At 46.8% G+C, this 25,077-nt stretch overlaps 1 protein-coding gene and 1 long non-coding RNA gene across 2 annotated transcripts; one reads left to right on the forward strand and one right to left on the reverse strand.

The window, feature by feature from the left end:
- The first annotated feature begins 1,797 nt into the window (after positions 1-1,797).
- Positions 1,798-5,903, forward strand: LOC147187475 (uncharacterized). The gene is made up of 3 exons (XR_015097665.1): positions 1,798-2,182; positions 2,300-2,412; positions 2,631-5,903. It is a non-coding gene; the product is annotated as an uncharacterized LOC147187475 (long non-coding RNA).
- A 6,345-nt stretch (positions 5,904-12,248) lies between these two features.
- On the reverse strand, positions 12,249-23,561 carry LOC147187476 (calmodulin-1). The gene is made up of 6 exons (XM_086100054.1): positions 23,422-23,561; positions 18,779-18,809; positions 17,522-17,665; positions 14,311-14,417; positions 13,993-14,128; positions 12,249-13,474 (listed from the first exon to the last, which is right to left on the reverse strand). Exons 1-6 carry the CDS (start codon positions 23,422-23,424, stop codon positions 13,446-13,448), a joined length of 450 nt encoding a protein of 149 aa, XP_085956180.1. The 5' UTR covers positions 23,425-23,561; the 3' UTR covers positions 12,249-13,445.
- Between the last annotated feature and the right edge of the window lie 1,516 nt (positions 23,562-25,077).

Below are 25,077 nucleotides of genomic sequence, written 5' to 3' on the forward strand. Positions count from 1 at the left end.
ATGTTGCACATGCTCTCACCCACTTGTAGAAAGTGCAGTGAGCGGTGACTCATCTCACCATTTTGCATCATTCGAAAGATCAGCGCCTATGCGCTTGTTCTTTTTCCATAGCAATATGTACTCAACAGTCACCTGTGGAAGCGCTTCTCATCCAGTTTTCCCATGTTTTTGTAATTCACAAGCAAAAATGTCACGGAATGCGCTCTGGAAATGATTTCTGGGTCCCGTATTTCTTTTTCACAGTCTCATTCACTGTGCGTCACTTGCCTTTGCACACTGGCAATTCCAGTTTCCCTCCTCGTTTATTCCAAATGCCTCTGTCTGTTGGAGTTCCACAGGGTTCAATTTCAGGGCCTCTGCTTTTCTCTTGTTCACGGGTGAGGGAAGAATGGAGTGCGAGATCAAGAGGCGGATCGGTGCAGTCTTGACAGTGACTCGGACATGAGTATTGGTCTATTGTGGTGAAAAGGGAGCTGAGCCAAAAGGCGAACTTCTCGATTTACCTCTACTTGACTCATATTTTAAGTATCCGCCGGTGGTCTGTAAATTGAGTGTTTTTGTAACACTTTGAGGGTGATTACACAATCCCGATTCCACGTCATATCGTTTTAGCTCCATGTGCTTGCATGTTGCAACATCAATATGGAAACGTAGTCAAATGACCACATTTGAGTGAAGTAGGTGGTCTGTTCATGATATAGAAGACGGATGCAGACAGGTCCACGCTGTAAAACGCATATGATTTCACTTGAATGTATGTAAACTTGCAATTATTATTTTTTTGCCTGCCTTGTTTACTGCAGAATATCAGTGGAGTGTGAAGGAAAAGCTCAGCCAGCCATTGGGCTGCAGTCCTAATTAGCTGAGTCGTTTTGACAAGATGCCGACAGAGCACAGCGCACACAGGTATTTTGGGGGAGGGGGTTGTCTTTTTTTAATATATATATAATTTATCCTCAGAGGAATTCCCTCTTCTTGCGTTTTTGTTGTTGTTGTTTTTTGTAAACATGAGGTTTGTCAAAGGGTAACAAGTTCCAAAGCTTGTTTTTCTGGGGTTATGAGGAAATGGGGATGCTGGACATAAGCCACTAATAATGAGATTTTTCTCTCCTCTTTACTGGCTTCCAATTCTGGGTTTTTTCCCCAAATAACTGGTGCGATAGTGTTTGGAGGTTTTTTTCTTCATATGTTTCTTTATTTAGGTAGATACAAAAAAAAAAAAAAAACAGACACCTGGGAACAGGCATCCTGTACAAGTACCATAGTGGTTGTTTGGAGCAAATGCTAATGGGCAACACCCATACCTGTTATATATGGATTAAAATCTAAAACAGGAGGTAATCCTGAGTGTTTCAATGCTGAAGTGAAATGTGAGTAGAAATTCTGATGCCTTTTAACTCGCACTTGCACACTGCGCTTTTACTGGACGGCACAAGCGTCTGGAGTGCAAGTAAGAGGTGGGGGAAGGGATGCGAGCAATATTGGAAATGAGGCATGGCTAAAGATGGAGAAGAATCCTTCCCCCGGGGTGCTTTTACTTGACACTTCACTTTGATGGGTCACAACGATACGACTTGATGCACTTTCCTCTCGTCCCGATTCATTCACAAACGCGCGAAAACAACCGTACGTGCATTCTAGTGACTTTTTGCTTGCTTTCGAGATACTATGTGAAGTTATGTCATACCCTGGAAAGTGTGAGGAAAAAAAATGTACTTTTCACCAGTCACACTTTACGGTTTGGCGAAAGCAGCCATCTTTATGTCCGATCACTGACCAGAACATAAAGTAACTAATGACAGCGTCAATCAAAACTGAGGATTCTTATTTATTTATATTATTTATATCATAGCCACGAAATAGCAAAATTCCTGCTCTTGTTTCCTCATACAGTAGTGGTGAAGAAACGTCTTCTCCCAAGGCCCTCAGAAAATGAAAGGAAAGTTGGCATTTTTATGAACCGTGTGGGAAGTCAATTAGTTCACCATCAAGCCGGTCTATCGTTATTTTCTTATTGTGTGAGTTCAGAGCAGATGTCTTGTTTTTTCTTTAAGGCTATTTGCTGAGGAGACCAAAAAGGTGTGGAAGACTCATGGGGAGGACCTATATTTAGTGGAGCTTAAGTGCCTTTATATCAGGAGGCGCAACCCCTGTGAGGCGAGTGTGGACGGTGGACACACAGGTTGAGTTTCCTTCAGACTTTACAGAATTCAACTGGGGGGCTTTCGGCCTTTTGGGTGTTGCCACACTCCAAAACGACTGCTCTAATCAGTTGCTTCTTCTTTTTCGTTTGTTATAGATTAGGGGCACCTTGAGAGTTGAGAATTGTCTGTACATAGATGGTGGCACAGCTCCTGTGTAAGCCGCAGGAATATTTTGTCTTTCTTTGCGGATGATAAAGAATGTGTGCCCGTGAGTATGATTTTATTGCTTGAAAAAAAAGTCAGGCCACTCATATCTCAAGGCATCCCTGTTAGGTTGTGGGTAGTTCTGTTTTGAAAATGATCACTGGGCCTCATCAAATCACTTTTGTTCCATTTTACGACCAGAAACACAGGAATCGAGAACACGCGAGAAAGCTGAGCCAAATCTCATGCCTCCCGCCTCTCTGCTCTCTGTGTTTTTCTTAGAATGGGTAGCAAGCAGCAGTTTGGCATCTCCCCATCATAAACCACAGCAAAATTGCAGTGTGTCGCAGCATGCTGACAGAAGTGTCAATCAAAGCCAAAACATCACTATCTATGAAAAGCCACAAAGTTTGATACAACCCATTCGATTCCATTGAAATGTTCTGGTTTGTGTTTATAATTTTCTTTAGTTCCAGGAAAACATCCGAGCTTGACCACACAATCGTCAACAACAGTCAATCATGATCTGAAATGGCTTTTACCTCAATGGGGCTGCACCACAATCAATTAGTTGTCCATTGCATTGTTTCCCAACCTCGGTTGAGTGAAGGCACCCATTTTCGATCAGAAAAATCTTACGGCACATTCCCAGAACAAAAATACGGAATCATGGCAATCACGCTCAGTGGGAACTACGGCTCTGTTTGATTGCACAAAAAGCCGATGTGCTTGCCGGAAACCACGAATGCCTCAACTGTCATCTGATGACAATAAAATGAAAATTGAATAGTCCTGCCTGTCACGATACATCAAGTGAAATTAAAGACAAAATGTGAATGACAGGTCCAAATCCTTCTCAACAAATTTCATGAAATATATTTAAGGACACAAGGTGATGCTATAGATTGCTATGAAATAGATCCTGAGACCAGCGTAACTTAATGTACAACTGTGCCAAATGGTTAGAGTACAATCAAGGTAGGAACAACGGGCCATTTGGCCGACTATTTTGGCCCGAGAGTGAGTGCATGTGATACAAAAATCAGAGTCAAAAGTCAACTTCTCTGTTGCTTCATTGATTTCTACATCTGTGCCCCTTTTGTGTGGCGTCAAAGGGCCCAGCTGTCAGCTGAGCAATATCGCCAGGGGATCACACAGTAAGGCGCTAGAGGGTAGCAGGGGGGGGATAGTCTGCGTCTCGGCCCTCGTCGGCCTCCCCTTCGTCGACGCTCTCTCAAGCTAGCATCAGATCGGCTGTCGTTCCCGTTTAGAATCAAGAGCCCGTCTCATAGACTCAAAGTTACTGTGGCAACCCAGGCGCAGAGAGCTGAAAGTGCAGGTGCTGAGCACGTGGTTCCGAGCCATCTGAGGACGCGATGAGAAGCACTGACTCATGAACACGAGAGGGAACACTGTGTGAACTTGTCAAAACGCTGCCGAGCCTTTCCACATGATGTTTTTTTTTTTTTTTTTTCCTCTTTTGAGGTTGTTCAGAGGTCATTACCAATACAGGGCTATTAATGTTAAAAAATGGAGAGAAAAAAAAGGCCCACCTATCCAGATGTGGACAAATGCTGGTTCTGAAGTGGAGATTGTTGAAGGGAAAAGGAAGATCACAAGTATTGGTCGACCAGACCACGTGAAAACGTGACAGTGTGTAGGTGGTTTGGAGATCTGTGTGTGTGTGTGTGTGTGTGTGTGTGTGGGCGGATGGGATGTCATAGGAAGAAGAGTAAAAGAGAGAAAGAGTGGTTGAGGGCGCACCGGCGTACATGAGAAGTGTACCGCCAAGTGTACTTGTGTGTTTTTTTGCACAATGGGGATTTCTTGGCGCTGATCTCAGCGAATTCTGCACTCGTCGCTTGCAGAGGTGGTGACATGAATATTCACGAGGTCCTCTTGTCTTCGGTAAAAGCCTCGTGTTGTTCCACTCCATACTGGGGCAGTGAGAGAGGAAGGGGGGGGGGGGGGTTGCCCCTCTTGTTTCATTGCACTTTTCGTCATCAGAATGCCACAGCAACGGCGCTTTAACGTGTGTCCCGGTTGTTGTTTATGTATCCAAATGTGTTGATGTGATCTATCTGGCATGCATGTGTCATGATCTCAGCTTTGCATTGAAAATGGGCTCGCACATGCAAAATCAGCCCTGGAGCGCTCTCTGATTATGAATAAGGAATTAGAATTTCCTGCCCAGCTGACGCGTCCTTTGCCTGAGCCCTGCCTTCCACTTGCATTCGACTTTTCCCCCCCCCCCTCTCTTTTTCTCAAATAGTCCCCCCGCATAACATAACACACATACTGCATCCCCATGTTTACACATATACACACACACACACACACACACCTATTAGCCCCTTTGGCTTGAATAGGCCCACTTTCACCCCCGGGCTTCCGCGGCGCGGTGGACGCCTGCATCTCCCGCTCTTATGTAACTGTAAGAAGGAGGGCAAGCAGAGGAGCAGGCTGTCTTTATGTGCTGGCTTCATTGAGCCTCGCTCATGCCCAGGGGTGCGTGTTAAACCCTGCAAACTGCGCAGCGGAACATACATAAAGATGCGAGTGAGCCCTCAGAGCAAAACAACAGCCTCCTTCCACAGTACCTGACCCATCCATCCACATGCACGTTTAAAGCGCAAATGAATAGGCTTGATGCGCCCGCATCTCTTTATCGGGCAACCTTCTGTTCCCTTTATCTGTCGGTGAACTAATGCGCGGTGGTGGTGGAAGCGGGCGGCGGCGGGAGCTGGCGAAAGGGGGCTTTTATTGTGAAATGGATGCATGCTTTCATGGGTCAGAGTGAGAGTGAGAGAGGAAAACGCATGAATATGTGCTGAGAGACTGAGAAAAAGGCAGCACTAATGGAATGCAACATCATCCAATCATTTTCAAGTCTAAATCATTCCAAAAGGCTTTTTATGGCAACAAAGTCACCGTCCTTGCGAGGCAATTAGAAGCGCGCGCGGTCTGACGTAACCCTGCCTTGTTATGGCTTGATCATAATAGGAGTGCACACTTCCGTTAAAGGTTGAGTGCTGGATTTTCCATTGGGGTTATTAAGAGCACATCAGCTCACATTAATGTTTCATAGGTAAGTGCCACTCGAACATTGTAGCTGGTAAATACCTGCAATCAGCACAGGCTTGCCTTACTTCAAGGCTCACTGGGGCCATTGATGCATGGAGCTTGCTTGCATAGAATTTGCATGTTTCCTTCAGGTGTCCGGTTGTCTTTGCACAGCGGGGAGATGAGCGGGTTCACCGAATCAGACACGAATAGGTGCGAGTGTGGACGTGCAGTGAGGTAACGGGCCCAGATTATTATAATCTGCACAAAGCGACGGGATGACAGTCTGTAGGATTGGGCCGGCGCTTCCAGAGGGGACAAGAGGTTATTCGTTTGACTGCTCACATTTGAGAAACAAGCCCTGTATGGCAGCAGTGAGCTCCACTCACTGGCCAATTGATGCAGTGTGACAAAAAGAGCAAAAACTGTCATCACTGTATGCATGATATTGAGTTCATTTTTTTTTTGTTCTCAATAAAATACACGACAACATTTGTGTTGGTTTTGTGAAGGCTGCAACGGATTAATGGCATTTCCATTCATTTCAATGGTAAAAGATCATTTGAGGTATAGTATACAATACATAAATGGGTATGTATCTACTATATGTTTGCCCGTGGGGGGGGGGGGGGGGGGGTTGCAGTCTACCAGCATGCTAGAATCGATTTTAATTTTTAGTTCCACAGTATTATCTTGAAGTTGGGTTGTCTTTCAAACATGGCTTGCTGGGTTATCCTTTCCAATGATGTATTATCTAATGAATCGTGAACAGGCTGATCAAACATTTAGTGAGTTTAATCTAACATGGCAGCGCTCCTTGGCCAATAAACCTGATGGCCTTTGTTTGCCTCTCGCCTGTTGGCCCTATCAAGGCTTAGCGTTAGCCTCGAAATGTCAGTGCTAGCAGCCACGAGCTAAGCTCTAACCACCAACCTGACCAGGCCATCGTCTGTCTATTATTCATTCGCCATCTCAGGTGACCTCTCGTAAACACCGTTATCATTTAGGATCCAATGTCTCATTAGCAGCCCATTCAGCATCCTCAAATATTGCTTTTGTGGCTTGAGCGGGTCGCCACCTGCTGCCTTGATCCGGCCCATCGATCATCCGCTGGCTGTCAATCACCAGCCGCGGTTGTGATTGGCTCTTTTTCTTTTCTTTTTTTTTTTCTTTCTTTTTTTTTCTTCACAGCTCCGCTAAGTTCAAGTGCGGCGGTGGAAACTGAAGATGCCACGGCGGTGGCCAATTTCAACGTGCCGTCGGCGTCATCTCGGGTTTTTAATCTTCCAGGTTCCCCCGGTGGTCGCCGTGGCAACCATGGAGGAAGCACACGCCCGAATGCGAAACACACAAAATGCGATGTGCTCAGCTGGGGGGGCGGGATCAAGATGGGCTGGAGAGACATGTACACTGTGTACTTACCATTTAACTCTCCATTTCCCAGAGGAATCCAGCATAAAAGGTTATTTTTAGATGAACAAACTGCGCCCAGTTGTGTGTGCGCTTGTTCTCCGAGCCTCTTTTAAGACTGGCCCGGCGTAACTGTATACGCCGCGGCTCCATTACCCCACCCAGTGTGCCGTCGGCGCTCCAGTATGGTCGGAGGCCTTTCTTTTGTCTGTTGCTTTTTTTGTTTGTGTTTGTGTGTTTGAAGAATAGCCCAAGACCTTCTCTCTGATGCAGACTATTGGAGCTGGAATGAAAGAAGAAAAAGCGTAGTCGTGTGGCAGTGTCTGCAAAGTTGGAGTTTAACGTGGAAAAGTGTCATTTCGGAGAGTCGCGTCATTATTTCCTTGATCGTATCCTTGCGATAAATTGAGTGCAGTCAGACTTAAGTTGTGATTGTGACCGTTTGTTTATATGCAACTTGTAAGTGACCAGTTCAAGGTGTCGGCTGTGTAGTTTGTGCCCATGGCTAAAAAAAAAGAAAAAAAAATTTCACGTTATGACTCGCAATGGGCCGTGGCTCATCTTGGCGACACCACGCACGGCAACCTTTTTTCACTGTAGCGCCATCTGCTGTATCTGGTGGGTCAATGTCCCACTTGACCCCAATGGAAGTGGTTTTGAATGGATGGTTCCTTGACTCATGTGCCCCCCCCCCACCCCCTCCACAAAATTTCATACAAACTGGTGCGCTTGCTAATTAACCAACCGACAGATGAGAATGGCGTAAGAGTGACCTGAGGTGGGACAAACTTTTCTCCAAAATCCCACCCGCCCCTTTCAGACTTCAGGGAAATGTTTGTTCATAGCGTCGATGCCGCTGACTATTTATGTTGGAGTGACTCCGTGGCGTGATTCAGCTTCCGCTCAGAACAGATCCAAGGAGCGCTTCGAGGGCAGAGGATGGGGAAAATGGAAGTCGTCGTGCTCTTTTGATCGGGAGCAGCACATCCTCTGGCTGTTTCCAGTAGACAGGCGGCCTCATCTGGCCAATGAGCGCGTGCCGCCATCCGCCCACTTGGTGACGAGGCCTGCGTGTGGGCGCGTACGGCGGGGAGGCTGCCGCTGCTTTCTGACCCGTCTCATCCTTGTTTTACCTGTTAGAAAAATAATAAAAACATCCACATTCTTCATCTCAAAGTACCGAGGGCACGTGGAACGGGTTGATGCATGATGCAAAATGTCTCAGGTCTCTTTATTGCCAAAGTGTCGGTACCATCACTGTTTCACTCCCAGAGACATATTTAAATGCCTTTTCAGACTCCACACATTCAATCCCAGGTGCTCATCAAGATTTAAAAAAAAAAAGTGTCTCAAAATGGCCCGGACTGAATGAATGGCTCAAATGATCAGATCGGCCCCCAGAGCTGCACTCTATATCACAAATTTTATTCCCAAAATTTTGTTGTTGTTCAATTTTCAGCAAACTTTTTTTTGTGTATTAATACTGTAAATATATTAACAATAAAATACGGTGTCTGTTGCAGTGCTCTCATTTCATTTTGTTCAATATGCTCTGATTCTTGTTTGTTTGGTGATCCTCCATGTTGCATGTCACATGACCCTGATCAGGGTCACGTGGCCCTGATTAGGGAATTGCCCACAGGTGCACTCTAGTTCATAAAAACTGGTGAGCACGGGCCAGCGGAGGCCTACTCAACACAGTGCAACTTGGTCGTGTGATATGTGCCACGTTTAACATGTCAAAATAAAACTCTGCTAACAGTTTACGGGCCCAAGATTATCCCATCATACAAAATTTGGATGATCTGTCAGGTGAAAGTTGCAACTTGAACTGCGTGCATCTGAGAACTGAGAACACGAACAGAAAGGCGACAACAAGTAGCCGCTGGGCGAGGCTCATTTTTGACAGCGACGAGATGCATGATGAGCGATTGGAAACCCAAGTTTTGGGGCCATCTCGGTCTCCAGCAATGAAAAGACACAATCTTAAACGGACTCGACGATGGAGAGGGGGAAAAACGCAGAGGCCTACGTGGAGCTCATTCGGTTTCTGGATGACAAGAACCTGTCACCGGTGGTGCGTGAAGTTGCAGACGATGGACTGAAGCTGAGGCGCAGAAGATTCTCGGCGAGTGCTATGCTGTTTTATGACCCTGCTATGTTGAGGATTTTGAAGCACTTGTTTTGTTTCTGGCTTTTTGCATTTGACTGCCAAGCCTGAATTCTGAGTTACTTGCCGTCTGTGTCGTGTCATGTTGTGCCACAAAATGCAACGCTGCTATACATTGCTGTGTGTGTTTTTTTCTGTACAGTATTGCCAGTTACATGTGAGCAATTGTATGAACCTGTTGTTGAATACTGATGTGTCTTTATGCATTCCGGTCGAGCAACATTAGTTGGTATGCGCTCCCTCCCAGGTTGTCATTGGCGATGATTTGAGCAGTTTTGAAAGTGAGGAACAGCAGGGAACTTTGTGATGATTTGACACTGTGCAGCTTTGCAGTAACACTCATCAAGACGTCTGTTGTTGTTGTTGTTGGGGACTGAAAATGACATCACGTGATCATTTTCAGCGGCAAAATGGCCGCCCCCTTGAGATGGATTAAAAAAAACAGCTGGGTCTTGCTGCCTAATTCATACTCCACAAAGGCAACATTGACCAGAATGTCGTGTTTACATTAGTGGTGGTGGGGAGGGGGGGGGCGCATAAAAGATATTGTCAAGAAATGTTTTGACTTGCTGGCCCTGACGATCAAGCACTGCCGTGTATAAAACACCAGGGCAGGCAGCAGCAAAAATGTAACCGAAGTTTTTACAAGGTGAAGTCTCCTTTTAGCTCCAGGGTAGCTTGCATGCAGCATGTTCTCAGTCGTGCGGTATGGAAATGCCAAACGCTCCCCCCCCCCCCCCCCCCCCCCCCCCCCCCCCCGCTGACAGTTGAACCTCCTGTCAGTCACCACAGCTGTGGATTAGCGGGCGCTGACGCTTGGCCCTTTCTGGGAACAAATGCCCCGATGTCCTTCCTGTCAGTACCTTTCACATTGAATATTATATCATTTCACAGACTCTACCGTCAACTCTCCAACCTCCCCTCCCACAAATGTCTCTTCCACCCACCCCTTGACAGCAGGTTTTTTTTTTTTACCCCCAGCAGCATAAAATGAGGCTTGCCACAGCAGGACACAAAAATTCAGAGTCGCAGAAGCTTTTGCCTTGTCACATCTGCAATGCCTCAGTCGGCTACCACTGCATTATGTTGCATTTGCATCTGCCTCTGCAAGGCAACCTTCACCACCCCCGCCTCACCCCCCTCGCCCACCCCCTGCACCATATTTTCTTTTTCCTTCCTCAAGTGTCACCTTTGGTACCATTCTGCAAGTGCACACTTTGAGGCCAATGCATGGGCATGTAATTATTCTTAAAATATAAGCATTGAAACCAGGAAAGATTAGTTTGGGAAAAAAATGCTGGGGGAAATACATCACAGAGAGGAAATTCCTTGCAGGAGGACCCCCCCCCAGCTCCTTGCAGCCTTCACCCCCCCCCCCCCCCCCCGCCTTACCCACTCTCGCTCTTTCCTCTCTCTCTTTGCATTGCCCCCTCTGCATTGAACTCACTCCTCGGTTACTATTTTATGTTGTGAAAACAGGTTTGTTCATTTTTACAAATGCTCAACCTTCGCCAAGCTACGGTAACACGCATTGATAGCATAAAAGTCGAGCTAATGCTCGCTCGCCCGGAGTAAAGCAACATGCCACATGTTTATGTGATTTTTGTACACATGCATGTATGTATACTTCGATACCTAAGTACAATGTTTTGTTTTGTTTTTTTATATCTGGTTCAATGTATACCCATCAAAATAGTGTTCTAATCTCTATTTGCTGTTCTAAAGGCATTTTCTGGAAACGGCAATAGTGCAGGTTGTCCCTAAAGAAGTGTCCATGGAGTGTGACTGCTGCCCGCTGTGGCTTTTCCAAAGATGACGCCGAGGGTGCGGTGTTGATGTGCATATGCATGCTCTCTGTGTGGCCTCTAGTTACCGCCAGCTGACTGTTTCTTTAGAAGCCGAACAGGGCACAGGTTGTTGTTAAAACGCTGTGTGTGTGTGTGTGTGTGTGTGTGTAGCATGCTGTTATTTTTATTTATTTATTTTTCCATTAGCAGTAATCTTATATCATTGCCTCTGAATATTGCATGAGGTGTGCGGCGGCTCGGTTGTCGTGACACCTTCGTCATATTTTACAATCAAAGATGGATGAGACGATTCTTCTTGGGAAATCGAATGAGGCCTGACATAGATGCTCAAAGACTGTGACGCTGATGGACAGTAGGGAAAAGGGAGAAAAAGAACACAGTGGGTGAGTGGACACAACATAGTGAAAACGGCCCTCCAGGGCCCATAAAAATAAAAATAAAAAGGTTGGTGACCCTCTGATGTAAAAATCTTGGTCGCTTGTATTCGTTTGCTCCAAGGTGGGTGTGGTTTGGGCGTGACACATGATATGCGGACTCGGCCGGTCCTTCTCACATTACGGCCTCCGCAGTGCGCCGCTTCATTTACACTTGAAATATTCATGGTCTTAATTTAACCGGCAGGCTGCTCAGGTGTCTCTTCCTCTCCTCCATGTTTTAAGACACCTTCCTTTAGTGCGATTGGTCGGCTGGTTTCCTGGCTGCAGGAAGAGGCCGTAGATTTGAGTTTCCCTGTGGACCTTTGGCCTCCCCTGCAACTTGATAAAAGCTTGTCTGCACCGATAACGAGTCTGTATGTTGAAATCCAGACAGTGATGTAAGACGCACATTTTCATTGATTGAAATAATCGGCTCTCTTATACTAAACACTAACCTTAAGAGATTGGACTGTTGTGTTTCCAAATTTGGGAAGAGAATGGGGAAGGTTTCTTTTCCTCACTTCAATATGGTGTAAAAAAATTGTTCCAGTATTCCGTTTGCAGGGTGAAAATGAAACAGTACGACATTGGCAGAGGTACAAATTTGTGCTAAAAATAGTGGTCATGAGTCTCGTGTATGTGTGTGTGCGGGGTGGGGGGGGACCGCCCCCCAAACATGGTCAAGTGTGGTCCCAATATAGCAGTGCAATGCAGATCTTTGCTGATTTCTTAGCCGTTGAAGTAGGGAGGTCTCAGGGAGCAAATCAAACGCTCTTCTGCCTTCACTGCGTGACATTGTCAGCTTTGTCTTACCATCTGAGCCAACGTGGTGTCAATCATTAAGGCTTTCTTCCAACTCCCACCGGCTTTAGGGGGAAAAAAACCTGACATCCCAGTTACAGCATGCTCCTGTTGCCTAGCAACCATCCACTTCTTGCAGGAGTGAAGGAGTCAGTTGTGTGCATGTGTGTGCCATGAAAACGAGCACGGGGTGACGCGCCAGTGGCCCCGCCCCAATGACAGTGCACGTGCAGATGCTTACAATCGTTTATTATCGACACATCAGTCTCATTAACGGACAAAAATACAGATTACTTTTTCTATTTGTTGCAACCAAGGGTAGAAAGAAATGATTGAAAAAAGAATGACAAAAGACATAATAAAGTTCATGGTTTTTATTTGAAAAAAAACAAAAACAAAAAAAAACTATAGCATGTACAACTTGGAATGAATGTAAACTGAACTCGGATGAAGAGCGGTGGCGTGCCCCTCGACAGCGTGCGCCGCGAACGCAGCTCACCGCTCATTCCGAGTCGAGAAACAGAAGAGAAAAAAAAAGTGAAGGCCAGTGATTCTCTCTTGCAAAGGAAAACAGGACAGACACTCCATCTTAGCGTAAGAATGAAAGAAAAAAAATCAAAGAAAGCTCACCGTAAGACTCTTGAAGTGCCCCCCCCTTCCTTCTTTTAAAGGGCAGGACACACAACTACTAAGATGGTCATCCATTAAACAAAACAAACAAAATAAAAAGAACATGCCAATTTTTTCAAAACCTTTTTTTTACACTTTTTTTTTTTTTAATTTTAGCTAGCATACAATTAAGTCCCATTCCACTTTATGCTTAATGAGTCAGAACTTGGAATATTCTCTCATCTTAACATGACAGGGTTCCTCTCCAAATACAAAAAAACTGTACCAAACCATCAAGAGGATAGCGTATAGTGGAATCAGCACGCTCTGGTAGCCCGAGGGAGGGTTGGGATTTGGGGTATGGGGGGGGGGGGGGTGTTTGTATGTGCTCCGGTCTCAAGCTTGCATGCACAAAGAACAGAAAAAGAGAGCGATAGAGGAAATGACCAGCCCAGACATTTACCACAAGCAAATAGAACTGGACACCAACTTCTTTGCTTGTGTCTGAAAGTAGTCGTTACAGGGTGGATGTTATTTGTTCAGTACTGATGCTAAATTGATTTCCAGAGGGATGGGCAGGAGGGGGGGGGGGGTCGGAGGGAAGGATCACTAACCATCCTTATCATGCAGATATTTTTGTCTATTTTTTTTCCCTGTGTGGACAGAAGGATATTGTATTTCAACATTCAATTATTTTCTATACAGAAACAGTATGAATAAATGAACTTTTTTTTTTCTCCAAGAGGTAAGTAAAACATTTGGATTTTTTTTTTCCTTTTTTCTTTTCTTCTAAGAGGGGACAGAATGGGGTGGGCAAGCTTCACTTTGCGGTCATCATCTGTACAAACTCTGCAAGAGAGAAAGAAAAGAACAAACGTATCGGAAAATGTGTTGAATCCTTTTGTCGTTTTCGTTTATTGAGGTGAATTTTAATGATATTAATCGGAATGAAAATATAATTTTATATGGACTTGATTTTGGGCAAATTAGAGCCGCCCCCCTCCTCCCCCTTTCACACAGCCACCCTGCTCATCCATATTAAATGCGAGCAGGGAACACAGGGAGGAGCAAATACATGGATGAAGGGAGCTTTGGAGATTGTTGAAAAGTAGGGCAATTCATCTAATGGACAAAACAAAACGACAATAACCATGAATGATTATCATGTCAAGTGCATCAAGCGCACATTAATCAAAACGTAGACCAGACTGAAAAGTCTAACTTATGTGCTGCATGCGAACGCCGGGCAGTTATTTGTTTCATATTCATGACGTAAGATTTTCTGGCATAGCTTAGTTGCTACGACAGCACTTAATTTCCAACGAGGCAAGTGATGTCAGCGCGGTCGTTTGACGATGGGATTTTACCTTCGTAGTTGACCTGTCCGTCTCCGTCGATGTCTGCTTCTCTGATCATCTCGTCCACCTCCTCGTCCGTTAGCTTCTCGCCCAGGTTCGTCATGACGTGACGGAGCTCCGCGGCGCTGATGTAGCCGTTTCCGTCCTGCGCGAAACAATGGCGGCGGCGCACGTGAAAATATGGAGCGGCTTTATTGCCCAAAAGAGGATTAAGATTCTGTATTAGTCGGAGCTCTTCGGGGGCTTTTAAGCCAATCTTTGATTTAGTCATCCGTTGAGTTTTTTTTTTTTTTTTTTTTTTAATCGGTGTGCCATGACAATATTTACCTTGTCAAATACCCGGAAAGCCTCGCGGATCTCCTCCTCGCTGTCTGTGTCCTTCATTTTCCTTGCCATCATGGTCAAAAACTCTGGGAAGTCAATGGTTCCATTACCTGGAATGATCAATGAGTCACCATTTAATCCAAATGGCAATTACATAAAAGCAAATTCAGCTAAGTAGATGTCGTTGGCCAACGTTAAGCTGATGGCAAGCTCCAAAATTAAAGCCTTCATTTGAGTGTTCGGCTCCCGTTTTCGGCGTACTGAAAAGGTGGGGTGGGTCGAGGGGGGGGCGGGGGTGGGGGTGTTTCTGGCTTCGGTGGCGTGAGAGCCACCGTGCGTGTTTTTCTAAGGGAAGCCCTGCAAAGATGCTGCATATGTTACACGGCGCTGCAGGAGGGGTGGGGGTTGGTTCGGGGAGACCCACAGCCACTCATCCATAATGTAGACAGAGCGTGAAACAGCTGGAAGGCTGTAGAAATCATAACGCTCGAGTCTCCTGGTGGGAAAACCCAGCGAGGGCCATGTGGAAGAAGGACAAAAAAAAAAAAAGGGAGGAAGGGGAAAGAAGCGCGATAGCAAATGGATTTGCTCGTCAAACAGAGACCAACAAACACGCAGATACCCTGTTAGTCTGTCATCACGTCATGTGCAGTTTCCGGTCACTACGGCAAAAGCCGATTTTTGAAAACTAGATTGATGCCGACACAAAAATGAAGATGTGGCATATTTTTGCGGCGAGCGCACGCGCACTGGTCAACGGAAGCGGAAGCCTTGGCGGAAGTGGAAGCTGGTGGCGAATCAATATTCCTTGATCGGGAGAGGAGTTCCCTGTTGTTGGATTCTTTCGAGAAGTTGCTTTTTCTCTCATGATCGGCCTTAACGCAGGAATGCCATATGATTTTAAAACTCAATTAATAAACAAAAAGGTCTGATGGAATTACATCTCAAGGTCGGGGACACTCGGGGCAAAGCGCCCGGAGGGATTAGCCCTCGGGTGGGACAGACGGGCGAGGGGATTGCGCAGATTAGACAATGACCGAGGAACGCCTTGAGATAAAGCGAGCCACTGATGGAAATCTAGATGTGTGTGTGTGTGTGGGGGGGGGCCCAAAAAGGGATGCGGTAATGTGAGAGGGCAGATGGTGATCTAGTGGCCCAGGGTAACAATCCAAGGACCCCGTTATCTAACACGGAAGAGAGCCGGCGGTATCGAGAGAACTCGCCCCGCGACAAGGGAGGGCCGGCGAGCGGGGGGGGGGGGTGGGCAGAGGAGGACGTCGGGTGCAGAATCGAGGCGGCCCTCGGGCAAAAAAAAAAAAAAAAAAAAAAAGCTCCCCCAAAAAGCACCGCGGCGGCGACGCGGACACTAAGGACGATGTGAAGACTGCGAGGAAGAGCGGCGGATCGCGGTGGGAGGGAAGCAAAGGAAAAGTGAGCGTTAAGGGAGTGGGGGGGGGGCGGGGCAGTGGGCGTTGGAGAGGGAGGTGGAGATGGAGATGAGGGAGATGCAAAGAGCAGAGTGGAAGGAGTGAAGCGAGTGGGAGATGGTGTGATTACACATAAGAGGCGCGCTGACGCAAACTATCCAAGGCTGCGGCGCTTCTCTTTCCTCTTGAACGTGCGCTCGTTGTTTTTGGCGAAGCCCTTTGACCAAGACGCATGACGCGCGCGTGCCTTTTTATGGCACTGCAATCAAAGAACGAGTCGTTGAACGTTTGACTGCCGCAAAGGTTGATGAAGTGTCAGATCCCTGCACTTGGGCCAGATAGGAAAAACAAAGTTTGGAATGTTTGTGCATACATTACGAGGAGACGCTTTTTCGGGGGTGAAACGTCGCGAGCCGCTTCGCAAATTGGTGAATTTCCGCATCAGGGGGGGGGGGGGGGGGCGACAATCCGCGTAGCGGACGAGGAACCATGTTGGCTATTCACGTTGGTGAATAAAGGGGATTTTCAATGGGCCGCCTTCCGATGTGGGTACTGGATGTGCAAAGTGAAGCCAGAGGGTTTATGTAACCACTTTTATTTTCCATTACTAGCTTCATTGCTGTCTGACCTAGATTGCATCAGCCCAGGGAGGCAGAGGCACAACGAGGGGAGGTTGGTGGTGATGAAGAGGATGATGATGATGTTGATGTGTGTGCGCGCGCGCGTAAATGCTTGCTTGCTTGCTGCGCTTGGGTGGAAGCGAAAGGGGGTCAGGGGGGGCTGAGGATGGCGAGAGGACTCTCTGGTAGCCCGGCGGCCAACCTGATCCCCCCCCCCCCCCCCGCCCCTTATCGATGTGGTCCCATTTCATACGTACCAAGAAGCTGACAGAGCACGGACGGCGGAGGTGATACGCGTTCTCGCGAGAACCTGTCACAAACGCGTGTGAAAAGTCCAAATGTGCTTAAAAGGCTCTCAATTGACAGGGAAAGTGGCGGTGACCGCAATAAGCGGATTCACCGTGTCTCGAAAAAATTCAGTTGCGGCTTGTTTGAAGGACTCTTAACTCGGCTGCTACTCGACACGCGCTGACGGAAAACAGCTCGCTAGCCAAGTCAGCGCGTCGAGGTCCCTTGCGATACTTTCCCCGTTTTACATTGGCCGGGGTGACTTTCTCTCGACATGCTTGCTCATTAAGAAGCATTTAAGCCGCAGCTACTTTCTTGTGTTTCGTGCGCTGAGGCTCGGTTGGGCCGTTCGGCTTTGACTTTGTGTTGTTACATTTTGGTTTGCTTTGCCGCATTTAAGGTTAAGTCGAGGTCAAAATTGCGTTCTTGAAATAAAGTTGTCTTTGACTTTGCAAACAGTGACTTTCATCAATTCTCCCCGTTATTCTGCGGAATTTGGTGGAATGCGTTTTGAAAATCGGCCAACCATCATTCAGTTTTGAAGACCGCGACCGTCTTCAAAAGCGGCTTGGCCAAGGCCCAGCAAGGGGAAGTCAAGTCAACACATTTCTTGACAAGAATATATATTCCGGGCGGCCCCGCGGGTCTCACCGCACTTTTCTGTTTAGCGTTGCGTTTGCGGACTATGATTGAAGCGGCCAAATCCGCGCATTCTTCTTGAAGTCGGTACTTGTCACGCACCCAGAGGAAAACCGTCGATTCCGACGTATTTGGAGTGCCGAACCCTTTTGATACCCTTCGTGACGATTCATCGCGTTGACACGTCAAATCATTTGAAAAAAAATGGATTTTTTTCAAAAAAAAAAAGGGCGGACTGACCATCGGCGTCCACCTCATTGATCATGTCCTGCAGCTCGGCTTCTGTGGGGTTCTGTCCCAGCGACCTCATGACGGTGCCAAGTTCTTTGGTGGTGATGGTGCCGTCGCCATCCTTGTCGAATAAGGAGAAGGCCTCCTTGAACTCTGGGAGAGGGCAGAGGGACGACAACATTAATCACCCACCCGTCGATGAGATGCTTATGTTGGAAGAGCGCAAAGGTCAGAAGAAATACGAATTTGCTGACTGATAACTAACTGAGACCTCTGTGAATAAATCGCCCATTTTTAAGGAAAAGGGTTAATTCAATGGCGGGCTTCTTAAAGCGTTGGCGAGTCAATGAATATAATAACTGTTGAGGATTAACCTTGAAGCTTTAGCAAAAGCTAATTAGCCACAGAGTGAGTTTGATGAGGGGGTGTGGGGTGGGGGGGGGGGGGGCAGCATCTGTATTCCGAACTCAAGTCGACACTATTTGTTGTGAATGGACCCAATTGTAGGCCTTCAAAACTTGCTTTTCATTCTGGCTTTGTGGGCGGCACGGTGGTGGACTGCTTAACGCGCCGGTCTCGCGGCATAGAGGTGAAGGGTTCGATTCCGGCTCCGGCTTTCCTGTGTGTGGAGTTTGCATGTTCTCCCCGTGCCTGCGTGGGTTTTCTCCGGGTACTCGGGTTCCCTCTCACATTCCCGAAACACGCTCTAAATTGTCCGTAGGTGTGACTGCGAGCGCGAATGCTTGTTGGTCTACGTGTGCCCTGCGATTGGTTGGCAGCCGGTTGCGGGTGTACCCCGCCCGCTGACCCAAGACAGCTGGAATTCACTCCGGCATGCCCGCGATCCTTGTGGGGGTAATAAGCGCGTTAGAAAGTGGATGGATGTGGCACGGTGGATGAGTAGTTTGATCTCAGGGTTCTAAGGTTGGGAGTTTCAGGTACTCCGGTTTCTTTGAATTTTAAAGTTGAAATCGTCTATCGGTGTGAATAATTGTTTGGGTGTCATTTGCCCCACGCTTTTAGTGAAGATAAGCGGTATTGGCGATGGATGGGTGTGGCTTCATAACGACCGCTCATACTTCCGCCACTCGATCCCACTCATTTTTGCAAAGCTTTGCTCAGACAGTGCAAAGTCCTTCTTCGTGCTTCCTTTTTTTTTTTTTTTTTTTTTTTTTTACTGCGTGCCGTGATAACCGCCGAGCCACGTTGCGTAACGGCTGTGAGAGAAAGGCTTCATTGACTAAATTGCAACGGCGGCGTTCATACCTGCAATCTGCTCCTCTGTTAGTTGGTCGGCCTGTGGATGGAGAAAAAGAAAAAGGGGAGGGGGGGGGGTGAGCGGGGGTGGCGAACAAACAAGTTACTCAGCACGCACATTTTCCAAAATCCCAGATGTACCGGTCATCACATTCCACATCATCCACGCCCGCCCACCGCCGCACATTTTCAACAGTGGAAACTGTGTTCGGGTCTCTGCTGGGCCTGAAATAGCGCGCGCGGGGATGCAAAGATTTACCGGGAACTACATTCCCAATTAAACAAGCTCCCATTGCTCCATGGATTCGCGCCCGTCCGTAACTTACATTCTATCGCCGTTCCCTTTGGGTACAAATGACTTCCCCTCCCTCGACGCGTGATCTGGCTGCGCTAAATTGATTTGATCCTTATCGCGCTATAATGACGTTATGAGTCCATCTCATTTCCCGCTCACAGTTTGATTGCCGCGTAAGCAATCGCACGCATTTTGCGGAACCACCAACGAAGCAAGTTTGAAACCGACATCCTGACATTGGTCGGCGAGGTCGTGGATTCAGTCTTTCGACCGACAGGGGGGTGGGGTCAACCGCTGCTGGCTTGATACCCCACCGCGTTAAAAAAAACATTTGTTGTTATTGACACCCCCGCAACACACACGCGATGATGTCACAGATGTGCGCGCGCACACGCATCTCTGACTGGCAATCTTCCTTGACACCAAAACTTTCCATTCCCAAGGCTCCAGTGAATTAGTCACAGTTGCCAGTTCCGCCTCCGAGCCAATTCCCACAGCAGTTTGGTGCACTTAAACAAGAGAACCTTGCAAATTAGCTCCGGATACAAACGCGCATTCAAGTCGTCGTCGAATCCCGGGGATGCGGAAAAACAATCAAAGTTTGGAGCTATTTTTGGACGCCTGACCAGTAAATTAGCAAGACAAGTCACATTCGATTAGAAATTGTGCAAATAGTGAAATACTGCAGCAGACCTGACATGAACTGACAAGTTCAATGTTTGTAAATGCAACATAGCAATTTGAAAGTAGCATTAATTTTTTTTAAACCCTTCATTGATTGTGAATTGTGTCAAACTGCTTATCGATCAATTGCACCTTGACACAATTGAGGCCACCGGTGGATTCCAGAGTAATGGCAATGATAAAATGATGACTAAAACAAGTGGTGGGGAGGGGAGGGCAAATGTTTCCGCTCAGCAATCACACAATGGCGATATTCAGTACAATTGGGACGCTCGCGGAATGACACAGCGTAAATGGACCTTTTCACCCAGCGATGCGAAAAACAAAATGCCTTTCCTCATGAACAGAGGAGCAAACAGTCGATGAATCGACGGAGCCGGTCGGTGATCGCGAATAACCTCGGCAGCACTCGTACGATTAGCAGACATGATTCAATAAGCACTCTGGCAAACAACAACGCTTCCTTTTCTACTTCCTGCTTCTACTCGCTATGACGGAAAGGAAATGGCAAGAGGCAAAAACACGCCGACTGAAGTCACCCAGCTTGACTCATGGTTGATTGTTTTCGAGTTTCTGTCACGTCTTTGTTTTTATCACCCCCTTGTGGTCATTTCTCGCTGCGTTCTTAATAAAGCACACTTCGTGTGACAGCGGTACGGAACGCCGATAGCGGTCGAGCTATTCTTTGTGTCTATTTCCTAACACATTTTTCCAACGGAAATGACGCAAAGTCAAATGATCTATTTCCAGAGTCAAAGTTTCACACCATAAAATCTTTGCCGCGTATTTTGAAATTCTTCACTGTCGTACAACTGTAAATAGATGTCGACAAAAATTAAATATACATCTATAAAAATGAGGTCGATTTTAAAGACAGACTTGGTGAAGTATTAAAAGACGGCGTGGCTGAAGGCAAGCGAGCTTTATGCGTGAGGCTTTTGAACAGTGTTAACTGTAACACAGCTACCGGTAATTGCGTACTATTAACTTGCGGCGTGTAATTATGTCCGACACGTTGACAAACGTGCAGAGGAAAGATGACTGCCTAATAGGAGAGTCTTAACAATGACCTTAAATGAAAGGTAATGTAACAATTTACATTCTATCTGGCAAGATTTCTAGAACATGTCCGATGACAAAAGTCCGACCACATTTTGGAAGGTATTTTCGACCTCGCGGTGTCGCGATGCATCGCCGCTACCGCCGCGTCTCCCCGAGTGGACTGGGTGTGGGGTTTGGTGAGTCACTTCTATGATCTCCTCCCTTGGATTCGGCCCGAGCCGTCAGGTCTTCGCAAGTGCTGCGGCCATCAGGCCTATTTGTCACCAACCTATCCCTTCCTTTTCTCATTCCCCCCCTTGACTGGTCCTCACAGCTCCCAGCGAGACCTTCCCTCTTTTGGTTATTTCCGGCGCTTTTTCCTCTCCACGTATTGCTCGGAGGAAACTCCCTGTGATTCACAATTCGTCGACAGATTGCAGTTTGTGTGCTTGGTGACTGAAAGAGGGGGTGGGGGTGGGGGGGGGGTGCTGGCTGGCATGAGTAGGTCAACCACACCCACTGTTGCCTCAGCAGCCAGCACCACAGCATTGCAGTCCGACGAGGACTGCGGCAGGCGAGAGGTAGTTCACTGGGCCAGGGGAGCCAACTCATGTTTCCCACTTGCCCTCTCTCGTAGGACGGCGCAGGGTGAGGTCAAACGCTAGAAATGAATCTTTTAACAACGCTTCTGTGTCGGTGACGGAGAGGCATTATTCACCAACTGAAAGGTGCAAAGCCAGCTGTCACTCTGGCAGATGGGTGTGACACACATACACGCTCTCCATTCATTCTGACGCCAGCTCAGCCTGACCCACCCACACACACACACACGCTTTGTAAGTGTGCCCCACAAAAGACAGCGAGGCCTTATGGGCCGAGTCGAGGGTGGGGGCGGGCTGGGGGTTGTAAACAACACCAGCTTCCCTACACCCTGTGGACAAGGCTGGTCCACCATATGGCCGCGGTGTCCGGGTACTCCTCCGCACCGCTCGCGCCAAGTAACTGGGAACGAACACGGGACACGACAAGGTGTTGGCCGCCAAGCGCGTAAATTATTCATCGCGGTGGATCAGATGTCCGTCAAGTTAGAAAACACGCACCGGGGAAACAAGAGCGCAGCAGAAATGAGATCAGGCCTCGGCGTGGTCAATGCTTGCACCGCAGTATTGACCGCGGGGGGGCAGTTGACACTCCAGTGGATGTACCGATGCAGAAAAGGGCTTCAACTTTTCGAGGGAGGCGAGCAAGAACAATCCACGCGCCAGTCACTGTGTTGCACTGCAAACATGAAGCTGCATCACAGCCAATACCGTCAATAGGACATCTGATCACTCCAGCAGAGGGTCGTCTTAAGTCCCACGGGCCATGAATGAACCATCAAGCATCAATTTGAATAACCACAGGAAACCATTCCAAACGTTGATTTGCTATTTCTACTTTGGTAATCGCTTGTTATCTTTACACCATCGTAATACACTTTTCGTTGTCTTTGTTGATAGACTGGGAGATAACCCACAAGTCTAATTCTCGGCAGCAAAGCCTCCGTTTTGATTAAGTCACCAAACACAGCTGCTTGCCTTAAAAGGCCTATGTTGAAGACTTTTACAGAGTGACATAACCATCAAATGCCGTGCTTCCCATTAACGGATGTTAGCCTGGTCCTCTGTCAACCTTTACAATGCTGTGGTGCTTCTTCATGCCATAATTTTTTTAAAAAAAGGGAAGATTAGGGACACTTAAGTGACATCAAGGAGCCGCGGAATGTGTCGATTCATGTTTCTAGGCAGCACTGCTTTGATCACCATAAAAAGAGCATCTTGAACAAATCTACACATCAAGATGTGCACAAAAAGCAGTCAGTCACAGATAGCACGCAAAACTCAGAGCCAGAAGAGACTCCAACAGGCTGCAATGCAGTTACTGCATGCATGTCAGTACAACCATTAATTACACCAATGCCATTTCCTCATCATGGCCTGGCATGGCATTGCACGGCTCGGCCTGAAGGAGAAAAAAAATAGAACCCGAAGAAAAAGAAGACTCCGTGGGCAAAGTTCCACGGAATCAAAAAGAGGGCCATCTCCCACACTACCTGTAAGTCCTAAAAGAGAATAATGTCAGCGTGTGCCTCGAATAGCGACAAGGTAGGCGTCCCAACACGCCTGCGCTCTGCAGGCGGATTGGAGAACGGAACTCGCTGTACTTAAGGCTGCAGAATAATATCGTAATAACTCGCGTTATTACGCTCGTCCAAATTGCAATATAAAGCGCACAGAGCTGGGGGGGGGGGGCTCACTTGCTTTCGGCTTTCCTCCACCTATAGCTCTTATTGCCCTTTACAATTGGGCAGCTATGAGGAAATGCGGTTCAGATATTATACCATTCGCATAAAAGAATGGCACCTGCAATGAAACTGAAAACATCCTCGTGCAGTTTGGACATGACCAAAAAGGCGCACAAAAAAAAAGCGTTTTTGCGGGCGTTTTCTTCTTCTCCGCATACAAAATAGCTTACGAGTAAGTAAGTGATGGCGCTCAAATACATCCTTTCAGATTTGTCTCCCCGCCACGCCGCTTGTATTCAGTCAATGCATTTTTCCCACCGAACGAAAAGAATGAATGAGAATACATACCATGTTGGATGGATTGTGTGCTTGTCGGTGTGTGGCGGTAGACTAGGAATGTGCTCGTCCCTTAGATGGAGCTCCACTGGCGGCAGAACGCGCGTATATTGCCGCGGCTAGAAGGGGGGGAATTGCTTTGTGTATCCCTCCGCCAACGCGAGCACTGATCACTCACTTCCTGATTCCCCATCAGTGCCGTTTGCGGCTCGCTCTATGCAAATCGTTTACAACGTGATGGTCAATGCAAATAAGCTTATTGCCGAAGTATTAATGCGTAGACATGGGCTGTAATGTGTGTTATGTGTAGATTTTGAGCAGAATGATGTCCTCGGATTCTCAGCATATCAACGATGCTATAGTTAACTTGGTGACTGGAAAGCAAGAGGCCTGTCTTTCTTTCTTTCTTGCTTAATTGATCATTATAAAGGTGAATAACCATAGGACATTTCGACTTTTTTTGAAATTCACAAAACACAAAATAAATATCGCTGCAACGCACATTTGATAAAATCCAACACTTGGCTTATGTTGTCCATATAACTTCTATGTCTGTAACGTGTTCCTGGTAATGGATTTTTTTTATGACGGATAAAAAACATTTAATTTCTATAAAACGTCACAGCAATTTCTGTTAAAAATAATACTGCATGCAAACTAACCTACAACTCCGAAATGATGCATAGTGGCAGTGCACGTACATTACAGTAAATAAACTCAAAATTTCTCATCAAAATGTATCTTTAAACATTTCAGAAATCAACAATATCTTATTTTAGGAGGTATTTTTATTTATTGAAGACAAACTTTAGTTCACAAGTACTACTTTGCTTCGGCGCAAGGATCCCGCTCGCATTTGAAGTGCTTCGGTTGAAGCTGGAGAATTTGCGGTACCAGGCATTGTGATGTCGCTTCTGATTGGCTACGTTAGACCCGCAATATTACACTCCATGTGTCGGCTCCTCTCATTGGCCACACGGGACCTGCATTGCACCAGGCAGCGGCGTTTGATCGGAATATAATGAACATAAATTTAGAAAAGTTATAAAGTAATGTACCGCTCAGCAGCGCTCCGCAAACGCTCTATTTTCTGATCCCTTGACATTATGTCTACGGATATAAAACGTTATTTTTCATTGGTGCGCGGAATATGATATGGGGAGAGTGCAGATTTACTATTGGCTGCCACAAGTGTGTCAGGCCCAAGTTAAATTGACAGCTTTCGTTTTGGCATTGCAGGGTTTCTCCTTACACTGGGACGTATCCAGCGTGATGACTAAACAACTTTACCTCTCATTTCCTGCGGTGTGGGCACTAGTGTAGTAAGACAGTGTTGACATATTGTTCCTAATATCCCAACACACTTGTACGTCATGTCTGTCACAGTGGGATTTTTGACTCTGAAGCGTCACGTAGTGGCCACAGTGCAGAATGAGACACACAAACTATTGTATTGAATATATAAAGTACTAAATAGACACTAAAGTGTTATGAAGGGCGTGTGCTTCTCAGATGCTTGCTGCACAGGACTTCTTTTTGCTGAGCACAGTGATCCCCGTGGCTCCACATCAGGAGGAATTAAATCAGTTGCTCTACTGTTACACTGTCAGCCGTCAGCTCAGCTGGATTTACTTATTCCGCGTTGTAATCATTTAACATCTTATTAAA

This window comes from Hippocampus guttulatus, chromosome 20 (genome assembly GCF_054856545.1).
Source record: "Hippocampus guttulatus isolate MCC_2025c chromosome 20, RoL_Hgut_1.0, whole genome shotgun sequence".
Taxonomy (NCBI): Eukaryota; Metazoa; Chordata; class Actinopteri; order Syngnathiformes; family Syngnathidae; genus Hippocampus; species Hippocampus guttulatus.

Bases quoted from the DNA above. Each gene is read 5' to 3' on its own strand.
- LOC147187476 (XM_086100054.1), bottom strand. The intron at 14,418-17,521 runs GTCAGTCCGCCC...TGATCATTCCAG, and splicing joins CAATGAGGTGGACGCCGATG to GTAATGGAACCATTGACTTC. The intron at 14,129-14,310 runs GTAAATATTGTC...TGTTTCGCGCAG, and splicing joins CTTTCCGGGTATTTGACAAG to GACGGAAACGGCTACATCAG.